Below are 12,507 nucleotides of genomic sequence, written 5' to 3' on the forward strand. Positions count from 1 at the left end.
AGTGCACAAGTCTTTTTCTACCTTAAATTTATTCTTTGGTATTTTATTCTCTTGATTGCTATTATAAAAAGGATTGCTTTCTTAATTCACTTTTGGATTGTTTATTGTTGATGTATAAAAGGACACTTGATTTTTGTGGGTTGAGTTTTCACTCTGCCACTTTGCTTTGCTAAGTTCTTTTATTAGCTCTAGTAGTGTGTGTGTGTGTGTGTGTGTGTATGTGTGTGTGTGTGTATTTTGAGACAATCTATATACGGGATCATGTCATCTGGGAATAGAGGTAGTTTTACTTTTTCTTTTTTTTTTTTTTTTTAAAGATTTTATTTATTTTTATTTGAGAGAGAGAGAATGAGAGAGAGCGAGTACATGAGAGGGGGGAGGGTCAGAGGGAGAAGCAGACTCCCCGCCGAGCAGGGAGCCCGATGCGGGACTCGATCCAGGGACTCCAGGATCATGACCTGAGCCGAAGGCAGTCGCTTAACCAACTGAGCCACCCAGGCGCCCTACTTTTTCTTTTTTGATTTAGATGCCTTTTATTTCTTTTTCTTGCCTAATGCTCTGGCTAGAACTTCCAGTACGATGTTGAATAGCAGTCGTGCGGGCAGGCATGCTTGTCTTGTTCTTGATCTTAGTGGGAAAGCTTTCAGTCTTTCACCACTGAGTTTGATGTTAGTTGTGGGTTTTTCATAAATGCCTTTCATCATGTTGAGGAAGTTTTCTCCCATTCTTAGTTTTCTGAGTGTCTTTGTCATGTAAATATGTTAGCTGTTGTCAAATACTTATTCTGCACCAATTAAGATGACCCTGTGTTTTTTTCCTTCACTTTATTAATATGTATATTACATTGATTAATTTTGTGTGTGTGTTGAACCACCTTGTATTCCTGGAATAAATCCCACTGGGTCATGGTCTATGCTTCTTTTAAAATTTTATTGGATTTTGTTTGCTGGTATTTTGTTGAAGTTTTTTTTTTTCATTTTATTCATAAAGGATATTGATGTGTATGTTCTTATGGTGTCTTTATCTGACTTTGGTATTAGGGTGATATTGCCTTCATAGAATGAGTTAGGAATTGTTTCCTCCTCTTAATTTTTTGGGAAGAGTTTAAGAAGGATTGGTGTTAATTCTTCAAATGTTCAGTAGAGTTCACCAATGAAGCTGCCTGTCTTGGACTTTTCCTTGTTAGGAGGTTTTTGATTACTGATTCAATCCGTACTTGCCCTAGATCTGTTCAGATTTTCTATTTCTTCTTGAATCGGTTTTGGGAATTCGTATGTTTCCAGGATTTTGTCCATTTCATCTAAGTTATCTAATTTGTTAGTGTATAATTATTCATAGAATTCTCTTATAATTCTTTTTATTTCTTTAATGTTGGTGGTAATGTCTCCACTTTTAGTTCTGATTATGCTTACTTGCATTTTCTCTCTTTGTTTTTCTGTGTCAGTCTAGTTAAAGGTTTGTCAATTTTGTTAATATTTTCAAAAAACCAACTTTGAGTTTTGTTGAATCTTTCTATTGTTTCTCTGTTGTCTGTTTCATTTATCTGAACTCTAATCCTTTTTTCCCCTCTGCTAGCTTTTGGCTTAGTTTGTTCTTTTTCTAGTTCCTTAGTGTCAAATTAGGCTTTTCATTTGAGATCTTTCTTCTTTTTAATGTAGGCATTTGCAATTATAAATTTCTCTCTGAGCATTGCTTTTGCTGCATCCCATATATTTTGGTATGTAACGTTTTCATTTTTGTTCACCTCAAAGTAGTTTCTAATTTCCTTTGTGATTTCTTCTTTGACCTATTGATTGTTTGAGTTTGTTGTTTAATTTCTACATATTCGTGAATTTTTCAGTTTTCCTTCTGTTATTGATTTCAAGCTTCATTCCCTTGTGATCAGAGAAGGTGCTTTGCATGATTCCAATTTTTTAAATTTATTGAGGCTTGTTTTGGGGCCTAGCATCTGGTCTATCCTGGAGAATGTTCCATGTGTTCTTGTTAAAAAAATGTGTAGCCTGATGTTGGGTAGAGTGTTCTATAGATGTATGCTAGGTCTAGTTGTGTGTGAGGTCTCTGAAGTCTCTGTTCTTTTAGCTTGTGTTCAGCTAGTATTTGATAGAGATTTCCTTGAACACCAGGAGCCAGAGAGAGAGAGAGAGAGAGAATGAGAGAGAGAGTGGGAGAGAGACAGAAGCTAAGCAAAGCAAAGACAAGCCTAGTCTTTGCAGATGGGCTCTGTGTTGGTAAACTTCTTCACTGCTTAGCTAGGCTGTTTACAAACCTATTTTAGCCTTTACTCTCTGCTTGCACTGAGCCATTTTTAAGTTACCTTTTTCTTGATTCAGCCTTTGCTTGGTTACTGTGAACTTTATTTTCCAGGGTTCTGTGAAAGTTGATTTTGACAGTTTTTTTTGTTTAAGTTTTCAGTGTTTCTGTGTAGTGATAGGACCTGTGAGCTACCTATTCCATTGTTTTCTCTAACATTACCCCAAAACCCTCATTCACAGGTTTGGACCCTAAGGGCATACCCTAGGAGTAAGAGTGAACTATAAGTAGATTGTCTCTGTAGGGATTGAAGCAAAGCTTGGAATCATCTAATTCCTGAAATTAAATTGAGGTTATCCTAGATAGCTGGTGTTCCTAGCCACCTGCCAAATGAAAAAGTAAATCCTCTCTGGAAGGAAATAGACCTCAAATTATTTCTTCAAATTGTTATGTACAATGTCCAGAACTTAATACAAATATTAGCCAGGCATAGGAGGATACAAGATTCATGACAGAAAACTGAGGCAAACAACAAACAACAGAAACAGACCAATATTTTGATAAGGGCATTATCAAACTCAGAGTTTAAGATAAATGTGCTTAATATGTTCAAAGAGAGAAAAGATATGACAAAAGTCCAAGGAGCTATAACAGAAAAGATCAATAATTCTGACTTTATAAAAATGAGAAAATTATGTTGTTAAGGGAAGACTGAAAGGTTCAACATAGAGTACAGTGTGCTCCCATTTGTAAAAAAAAAAATTAAGTATTATATATATTTTGATTTTCAAAAATTAAGATAAAATTTACATAACATAAAATAGATCATATTAACCATTTAAAAGTGTACAATTTAGCAGTTTTTAGTATATTCAAAGTGTTGTGCAACCATCACCACTAATTCCAGAACATTTCATCACCCCAAAGCAAAACCCTGTACCCATCAAGCAGTCACTCCCCATTGCCCCTTCTCCCTAGCCCCTGGCAAACACTAATTCGCCTTCTGTCTCTACGAATTTGCCTAATCTGGACATTTCATATAAACGGAATCATATAATATGTGACCTTTTATGTCTGGCTTCTGCTTGGCAAAATGTATTCAAGATTCATCCATGTTTTAGTATGTGTCAGTATTTCATTCCTACTTTTAGTTGAATAGCATTCCTTTGTATGAATATACCCCACATTTTGTTTAAGGGATTATATATTTATAGAATAGAATATATATATTAATATTACATACTCATATGTGTTATATTAATTTTTATATGCTTGCAAATGCATATAAATAGACTATGTTTTGGAAAGATAATGAAGACACTCTTAACAGTGACTGTTTCTGGGGACAGGGACTGAGGTCTGGGGAAGAAAGAAAATTGCTTTTCACTTATAGTCTTTTTTACTATTTAACTTTTTGTTTCAACTGAAAAATGAGATTTTTCTTCATTTGAAAACTCGTTATTTCATACAAAGAAATATCCTTTAAAAGTAGTATTTTCCTCCCTCATTGCCTTTAAAATAATATGAATATTTTATTTAAGTTGCTATTTACTCTGACCATCTCTATAAATGTAGAAACCAACATCTCAGTTAACTTTTTTGAATATTTAATATTGCGACTGTAAACACAATTATAATGCTGTTTAGAGACAGCACTGTAAGCAAATACTGATGTTAGCTATGTGATTTTAGCCTATTGAAAAAGGAACCAGGGCATCTGGCTGGCTCAGTCGGTGGAGCATGCGACTCTTGATCTCGGGGTTGTGAGTTCGAGCCCCACGTTGGGTGTAGAGATTACTTTAAAAAAATAATAATAAAAAAAAGTGAAAAAAAAAAAAGGAAAAGAAAAAGGACCAAGAAAAGATATTTTAACAATAGGAATTTTCTGTTGTAACATATTCTCAGTGTTTTTTTTTAACTTACTAAACAAAACAAAACAAAACAAAACTGCCTTTTCAGACAGCAGTTACTCTGATTAGTGCTACAAATGGACCAGAAAATCTGCAGTGGCAAATTGAGCTAACACTGAAGCCTGTCTTGGGAATCAATAGACTAAATATGCAAAGTGAAAATAAGTATTGTATTAAGGTGTTTTACCTGTTCCTTTAAAATGGGGCTAAAGGAAAGTTCACATTCAAGATTTGACTCAAGTTGTGGATTGAATGGACTTAAAATGCTTTTGTAGGAAAAGTCTTTAGCAGTTCATTAGGTCTTGGAGAGCAAGGAAATATGGGTCTCTCCACTCATCTATATCCAGGGACCTTTCTCTTTCCTCCTAATTCTCACATTGCTTCAAATCCTGATTCCTGTTCTTAAAAAGTATACGCAAACAATGAATCCTGGAACACTACATAAAAAAATTAATTAATTTTTTAAAAAGTATACTTAATCAGGGGCACCTGGGTGGCTCAGTCAGTTAAGTGTCTGACTCTTGATTTTGGCTCAGGTCATGATCTCAGGGTCATGGGATTGAGCCCTGAGTTGGGCTCCCCGCTAGGCATGGAGCCTGCTTAAGATTCTCTCTCTCTCACCTGAGAGGGAGACAAAGATTAAGAGACTCTTAATCTCAGGAAACAAACTGAGGGTTGCTGGAGTGGAGGCAGGTGGGAGGGATGGGGTGGCTGGGTGGTGGACACTGGGGAGGGTATGTGCTATGGTGAGAGCTGTGAATTGTGTAAGACTGATGAATCACAGACCTGTACCCCTGAAACAAATAATACATTATATGTTAATTAAAAAAAAAAAAAGATTCTCTCTCTCCCTTTCCCTCTGCCCCTCCCCCTGCTCTCGCTCTCTCTTAAAAAAAAAAAAAGTATATTTAATCATGAAAATTCTCTAAACTTAAATCATGTTTTTGGGGTATGGGATAGGAAATAGTTTTGTCATTTTAATAGCTATGTGCAAATAAACATTTTAAGACACCATGAGACAAGATTGTTCCAAAGGAGCAAAGGATTCCATCTGTTCCAAAACCCATAACCAAAGCAGTATCTGAACAATATGTAGAAATGACCCCTCTCAGCCTTTAATCATTTAAACCAGTGGTGTCCACTAGAGATATAATCTGGGCCACATACATAATTAAAAATGTTCTAGTAGTCACATTAAAAAATTAAAAACACATTGGGTGTAAAGATTACTAAAATAAATAAACTTTTAAAAATGTAAAAAAGGTGAAAATAATTTTAATACTTTATTTAATCCAACAGATGAAATTATTATCATTTTAATATGTTCTCAAGTTAAAAGTTTTTAATGAGACATTTTACTTTTTTACTTTTTCATACACTGAGTCTTTGAAAACCAGTGTGTATTTTGTACTCACAGCACATCTCGATTTCGGCCAGCCCCATTTCAAGTGGTGCAAACAGTCCTGCCCCATGAAGTGGTGTTAGCATCTGTTAAATTTGTGTCGGCTATATTACTTCGGGGATTATGTATTTGGAATATTTTATAATTTTTAAAAAAGGGAGAATAACACACTGGATTTAAAACAAACAAACAAAAGCCCAGCAGAGAAAGCGGAGTAAATCTGTCCAAAACAATGATGTCATCAACACTGTAACTGGAGGAGGGCAACTGGATAAATAGTCATAATAGGAGGCAACGCAAATGGTTTATTTGGGTTTGGAATATGTTTTATATTTAGATTAGTATATAAATGCGCTTGCTATTCTGTATACTCTCATGTCTGTGCACCCAGCATTGAGCCACCTGGGATTCTTGGCTCAGGGGTTCCTTGGGGCTGCTCCGGCTGCCTTGTGTGAGATCTGTGAACCCAGCGCCACCACCTGGTTGCCATCCCAGGTGGCAGGATGTCCCAAACAAATGCAAGGCAGCCCCACTTCCACAGTCGCTCTCTCCTTCTCTCTCTTTCTCCCGTCCTTCCTTCTCTTTTATTTATTTATTTCTGTCTGCCTGTTTCCCTGGGGCAAGGGAGTCTCTTTTTTCCCCCTGACACTTCTCTTGGGCTCTACGGACCGAGAATAATCAGAAACGTTCTGTGAATGGGTGATGTCAGTTAAGAACAGGAAAGTATAAATGTCCTAGGAACCATTCATTCGTTCCATTTACAAATCTCTAGTGAGGGCTTACTGTATGCCAGACACAGTGCCAGAATAATCTATTTGAGACTCATGTAGAGATTATCCTGCAATACAGCTTCCTGAAATGGGCTCATATGCTCCCCTGTTATAGCTTTCTACGTCGTCATGCCTTTCTTGCCAGTTCATTATATATATTTCCTCTGCTCCGCCCTCACAGATACTTCATGCTCATTATGTCTTAGAGGTGCTCTTTGAAACAAGGAGAGTCCTGAAGCAAATGCCGAACTTCACTCACGTAAAAACTTCTCCCTCCAAAGAGTTAACAATCTGTGGTAAGTTTCAGAGCGGAGCTGCCAAATTAATATTTAGGAGCGTCTTGGTTCTACATCGTTTGCTTAATGCGAAAACTGTGCAAATTGGACTGTATTAAGGGAAAAGTGTTAATATAGAGTTATCTATCCTGATAATACTGTTCCCCATCTTGTCTTTGTTTTGCATACCAGCTGGCAGGAATTAATTATGTGAGAAATTAAAGAACTCATAGCTTTTTATAAAGGCAGGCGGCATTTTAATACGGAAAACCACCCATGGGTGGAATGAGCCTTCTTTGCCCTCCGTCTAGCTCTCATTATCTTCGTTCCATGTTACTTTTGCTAGGTGCGCCTCCGCATGCCCTTTATGCTGGGAGACCAAAAGCCCAAGGCCGGGTGGACATTAAACTCTTCTCTGACCTTGGCTGCTCTTTTAGATTTTTCCAACTGGTCGCTGCAGCTTTTAGAAGAGTGGGAATGTCCCAGAAATCTGTTCCTTGTTCTTCTAAATAACAAGACTTGAGATTTTGTTATCGTATAGGCCAGCCTGGCAGGATATTGCTTCAAGAAACAGTACACATTGAAATTCAACACAGCTGGTGCTCAGCAGGCTTGCAACTGTCTGAGAATGGGGTGCGTGGAAGGAACAGCAACTCCCTTAACTTCTGATTAGGCCTTTAGGTTACAAAACAGTCATTGTTATTTTCCAAATCAATTTTTAGCCTGTGTTTCTTTTCCGCTGGCAGGTAGAAGTGGATTTGATAATCTAGTCAAACCGTTTGCATTGCTAGCGCCTGATAGTGGTGGTGGGGACTTCATGGCAGCAGTACATGCTACAGGCCCGGACTCGAGCTGCTGAAGCATCTTCCCTGATTCCAGCCCAGTCGGGCCGACGCACCTCTGCCTGACAGATGATGCAGCTCAGCAGTGGGGGCCTTTTATTCAAGGCCTCACCAGCTCTTACTTTGCACAGAGATTAAGACTTGGGGGTCATGAAGCTCAGGGAGCCGTGCCCACCCACGGAATCCATGGAGCCAGGGCTAGTTATGCTATCAGAGTGTATATAAAAAGCCAGAGAGTGAGATCTGCTCCCACATGTTTCCAGTATACCTGCAGTTGCCATTGTAGATTTCTCTTTGGGTAAAAGGATCTAGAAGAAGACGTGAATATAGAGGGCAAGGGAGTTCTGGCATCACACAGTGTAAGAACCGAATGGTTCTTACTGGGACTAGTCTCTCACTTGTTCTTGCAGATGAAATTGAGGCCCAGAGAGGAAAAGGAAAGTGTATTGCCTTCCCTACATTCCTTCCTCCCTTTCCTTCTTCCTTCCTTTCTTTCTTTTTTCTAAATATTTTATTTTTTATTTATTTTTTTAAAGATTTTATTTATTTATTTGAGAGAGAGAATGAGATAGAGAGAGACAGCATGAGAGGGGGGAGGGTCAGAGGGAGAAGCAGACACCCTGCTGAGCAGGGAGCCCGATGCAGGACTCGATCCTGGGACTCCAGGATCATGACCTGAGCCGAAGGCAGTCGCTTAGCCAACTGAGCCACCCAGGCGCCCCAAGATTTTATTTTTTAAATAACCTCTACACCCAACGTGGGACTCAAACGTACAACCCCAGGATCAAGAGTCACATGCTCCACTGACTGAGCCAGCCAGGCACCTATCCTTCCCTGCATTTCTCTGTAGTGACTCTCCCCCACCCCCCTGCCCCCAGGCTCACTCAGCTAGTTAGTGGTAGGGTCAGAATCAAAAATCAGGTCCTTTGCATCCCAGGTTAGGGCTGGCCCCATGTCTGCTATCCCAACTTCCATCACGCATCTCTCTGACTGATGTGTCATTTTCCCTCATGAGACAAAGACTAGGGAATGGATTGATTGGACAGTTCATTCACTTAAAGATCTCCACCTCTTGGGCATTTATTTGCAGACATTTTTCCATGAAGCACCATGGCTAGAGGGAAAAGCCAAGGCCTGTACTTTCCCTTAGCTTAGCAATTATTATTTTTGGTCTTTGTAGCCCCATTAAACTTAGATAAATTTGGTCATCATTTAAAATTCAAAATTGGGGCTGTATTTTCAAAAACATCTGTTTAAGACAGTACTAGGAGAGGGAGAGAAAGTGTGATGAAATTATTTTAATTTCCAGATGCATTTTTTTACATGAACATCTCAACATGCTGCATAGTTCTCAACACTCAAGCAATATAGAAGGTGTTTTGGTCTCTAGTTATGTTATAAAAGATAACCAATTCTGCACTCATGTTTTTGTTTGCAGTGGAAATATCTCTCTGTGGCTGTCTTTCTGTGATACATCAAGTTTTATCTATTGCTGTCCAACTAGAAGTTAAAAATACTTATATAGCTCAATTCCTAATATGCTGAAACCAATTCATTTTTTAGTATGCCAGCTGCAACAATTTTGTCTCCCAAATCTTTGAAAGACAAGTCACCCTGAGGAAAATAAAATAATTTAAAATATATATTTAATTGATAAGTAAGAAGTCCTTCCATTTTTATTTCCTTAGATTTGGAGTAAGATCATAGGAAAGCAATGAGATTTAAGTATACAACAGCATTAATATGCTCTTAATATTATAGTTGTTTTATAAATAAGTGCTGGTGATGTAGGACTTTTATTTTATTATTCTCATTATAATCGGAGTCTACTGTTGCATATATTTGGTTAATTTTGGTTGTGGGATTTCAAGCAAACCGAGGAAAGGTATTTCTATATTAAACTCTATTTGGTAATCAAGTTGGATGCAAAGAATAAAAATTAATGATCAGAGCCTATGAAAGATATTTTACCTAGAAATATTTACCAAATAGGGCTTTTGACTACTATAGTCACTCTTAATTTTTAATTAATGGCTTCCTATGTTTATATGGTTTCCCTTAGTTAGCTGAGTTTTATAAAGCCATGCTTTCATTTTTATTTCCTATAACTGTCTCATCAAAAGAATGTCAACTCACAATTTTTAAATTTTAGATGCTATTGCTGGAGCATATTCTCTAATACATGGCTTTAAATACATAGCTTTTAAAAAGCTGTGCGTTTAGCAATTAAGTGTATTTATTGATTGCTTATTATGTACCGGGTACTATGAGAGGCACTGGGGATTTAATGCCAACTGACAGATACTATTGCAGCTCTCCTGCAGATTACAGTGTAAACAGTACCGAGTAATTGCTAAGAGCTTGAGTTTGGAGTGAGATAAAGTTGGGTTTGAATTCCAGCTCTGATACTTGGTAGCTGGGTAATTTTGCATCAGTTAACTACTCTGAACCTCCTTTGTAACCTCAGAATGATGAAAATAATACCCATCTGACAGAGCTGTTGTAAGGATTGAACAGGATAATTCATGTAAACCCTTAATGCAGTGCTTGGCATAGAGGAAGCTAAGCACCGCGGAAATGGCAGGAGCGGACAGGTAATTATAACATCAGACGCTGTCTCCCATAGGAAAGGGGACAAGAAGAGAGCTATGAAAACAAATTGTTGCATTAATACCATCATAGGGTAAAACCCCAATGCCCTGAGAATACTTAGAGTATATTGGCAGCATTTCAGTTTCAAAATTCTGTAATGAAATCGGCATTTTCTTGTTTCCTACTGAATAGTGATTTTTCGTTTGCACTCCAGGTGATTTGCATGGGAAACTGGATGATCTTTTTTTGATCTTCTATAAGGTAAATAATTATTTTGCTAAATAGTGGCATTTTTGTTGGGGGAGGCAGTCCTAGGGCAGATAATAACAACATTAGTTTTACTAGGGATATGGACAAATACAGATGTATGTAACAGTTTTTTTCTAGGAAGCCGAAATATTTATAGAAGGATATCTTTTGTCTTTGTAACACATATTTCACCAAAACAATCTTTAAAAAAATTTAATCTGGGTCTTTGATATTACGGTTATCTATATATCCAGTGGGATTTGCACCTGATTATATTTATGGTCTTTATCACATTGTAAATGTCTAGATGGCACAGAATGGGGAGGGGAGCAATCTGGTTTGTTTTTATTTTGTTCAGGAGTGAGCATGTCACATACCAGTCTTCTCTTGGAAAGCACGCTCATTATGTATGAAGGGAGTGCCCCACTTAGGATGTTCCAAATTGCTCTCTTCCCTACCCTGATTCACCATCGCTGAGCTCAGCGCTGTGACTCCTCTCCATTTGTTGGGTTTCGGTTGTGGGGGCCCACACAGAGGGCACAGAGCAGCGTGACTGGCATGGGGTTTCTCTGCATCTCTACAATGGGATTCATTTCTCTCTCTGAGCCAGCAGTGACAACCTGAATATTTGCTTCTGGGACAACTGATCCTGAGGTGACCTCTGCCTTCATCCCTTTATGTCTCTTGTTGATCCCTGTGTCAGTCCCCACGGCTAGCATATTGAATAATTGGGCAGAGCATAGGTGTCTCCGGTGGTTGAAAGAAAATATATTCTGATTATTATGATGGCCAATCATTTCTACTCTTTGGAGACTGTGAGAGCTTAAGTAAGCCACGTAACCTCCATGAAATTCAATTTTTTATTTTTTGGCTGTAATATTCTTGAGGTTCCACCCCACAAAAGGCTGTCTTATGGATAAAATAATGAATATCCAAAAGCATTTTTTAAGGTAATAAATTATAACAGAAATGCGAGGTTTTAATTTCATTCATTTGGAGTGGAAGCTTAGAAGGGAATGGAGTGGGCCAAACCAGGAGTGGATGAATGGAGCTGGCACTTAGGACATTCAGTGGAGACTGCAGGAGACCTAAGCAAGGATCCAGAGCCTGGTAGCCAGAGAACCGGAGCAGAGGAAGTAGGAGGCTGCCCAGGAAGTTAGGTTGGTGCCAGGAAGTCCAGCCGAAGTTTTTCTGGTAGGGAGCTGACGGTGCTAGCAAAAGAGCAATTCCTGAGATCAAGCCCAGAATCCAAGCTGGGCAGGGAAGGAAGAGAAGTCAGGATGGGCCAGTCAACTAGGAGAAATGGGAGGACGGCAGGACTGGCATGCTTTCTGAGCAAGGGAGCAGACAGGTTGGGGCAAGGGCCTTGGGAAGCAGGAAGGGTGGGAAGTTATTCGGGGAAGAGTCCTAGGAGATGAGTGTGTCCACGTTGGAGTCTAGAAGGTGGGTGGCTGAACAGAGTGAAAGAGAATATTGGAGATGAGGGGGTTGAGGATGTGGAAAGCAAGTGTGTTAAGTGAGTTGGCCACAGGACTGTGAGGTGAGGAGCAGGGGAAGGAAGGCTAGTCAGAGGTCATGGGCTGGAAAGGAGGAGGGGCTTTTAGCCAAGGCTGGCAAAATGTTGGTCTTTTAGTGGCTCTGAGGAGCATGTGAGGAGTCCATCAGCCTTCTTGGGGGGGGGGGGCCCAGATTTCAAGAGGGAAGTCTTCTGGATGAGTTGAAGGCAGAAGAGAGTTTATTTACCATGAAATGGGGATTCTACTGGCCAAATTGGAAAGCTGTGGGAGTGGTGGGAGAATGGACTGGTGAGAGGACACTAAGGAGTTACACAGTTTGGGGAATGAGATTTGTTTAACTCAGTTCATGGGGCATATTAAATGTTCAGAAGTTCAATCCTGCTACCGTTGACAGTGACAATTGGAGGAAGAAAGAGAGGGCAGGAGGATGTGGGGAACAACCACAAGAGAAAATCCAGCGATTACGTTTTTAGAGGTTTGGGGAGATACATAAAAGGGAAAATAGTTGAGTAAATGAGATGGGAAAAATGACTTCTGAGGCATTTAGAAATGCAAATTTCTTGAGAGGTAGTTGAAGAGATTAAGATGTGATCAGGGAAAGGACTTGGGAGTAGACAGATGAGAAAAGAGAATTACAACATGTTCCTTTAACTCTGTCGGCAGAGCGGTATGGAACATATGAAACTGGAAAGTGCTAACG

The 12,507-nt window shown here is 39.0% G+C and overlaps 1 protein-coding gene across 2 annotated transcripts in view; it reads left to right on the forward strand.

Annotated features, from left to right (window-relative positions):
• PPEF1 (protein phosphatase with EF-hand domain 1) overlaps positions 1–12,507 on the forward strand; it is a 96,464-nt gene that overhangs the window by 32,312 nt on the left and 51,645 nt on the right. For both annotated transcript variants that reach the window (XM_032389601.1, XM_032389602.1), the window contains exons 5-6: positions 6,514–6,628; positions 10,256–10,302. In XM_032389601.1, the coding sequence (XP_032245492.1) occupies positions 6,514–6,628; positions 10,256–10,302 (162 nt within the window). The remainder of the gene's footprint in view (positions 1–6,513; positions 6,629–10,255; positions 10,303–12,507) is intronic.

The sequence above is a fragment of the Phoca vitulina genome, unplaced genomic scaffold (genome assembly GCF_004348235.1).
Source record: "Phoca vitulina isolate PV1807 unplaced genomic scaffold, GSC_HSeal_1.0 scaffold55, whole genome shotgun sequence".
Taxonomy (NCBI): domain Eukaryota; kingdom Metazoa; phylum Chordata; class Mammalia; order Carnivora; family Phocidae; genus Phoca; species Phoca vitulina.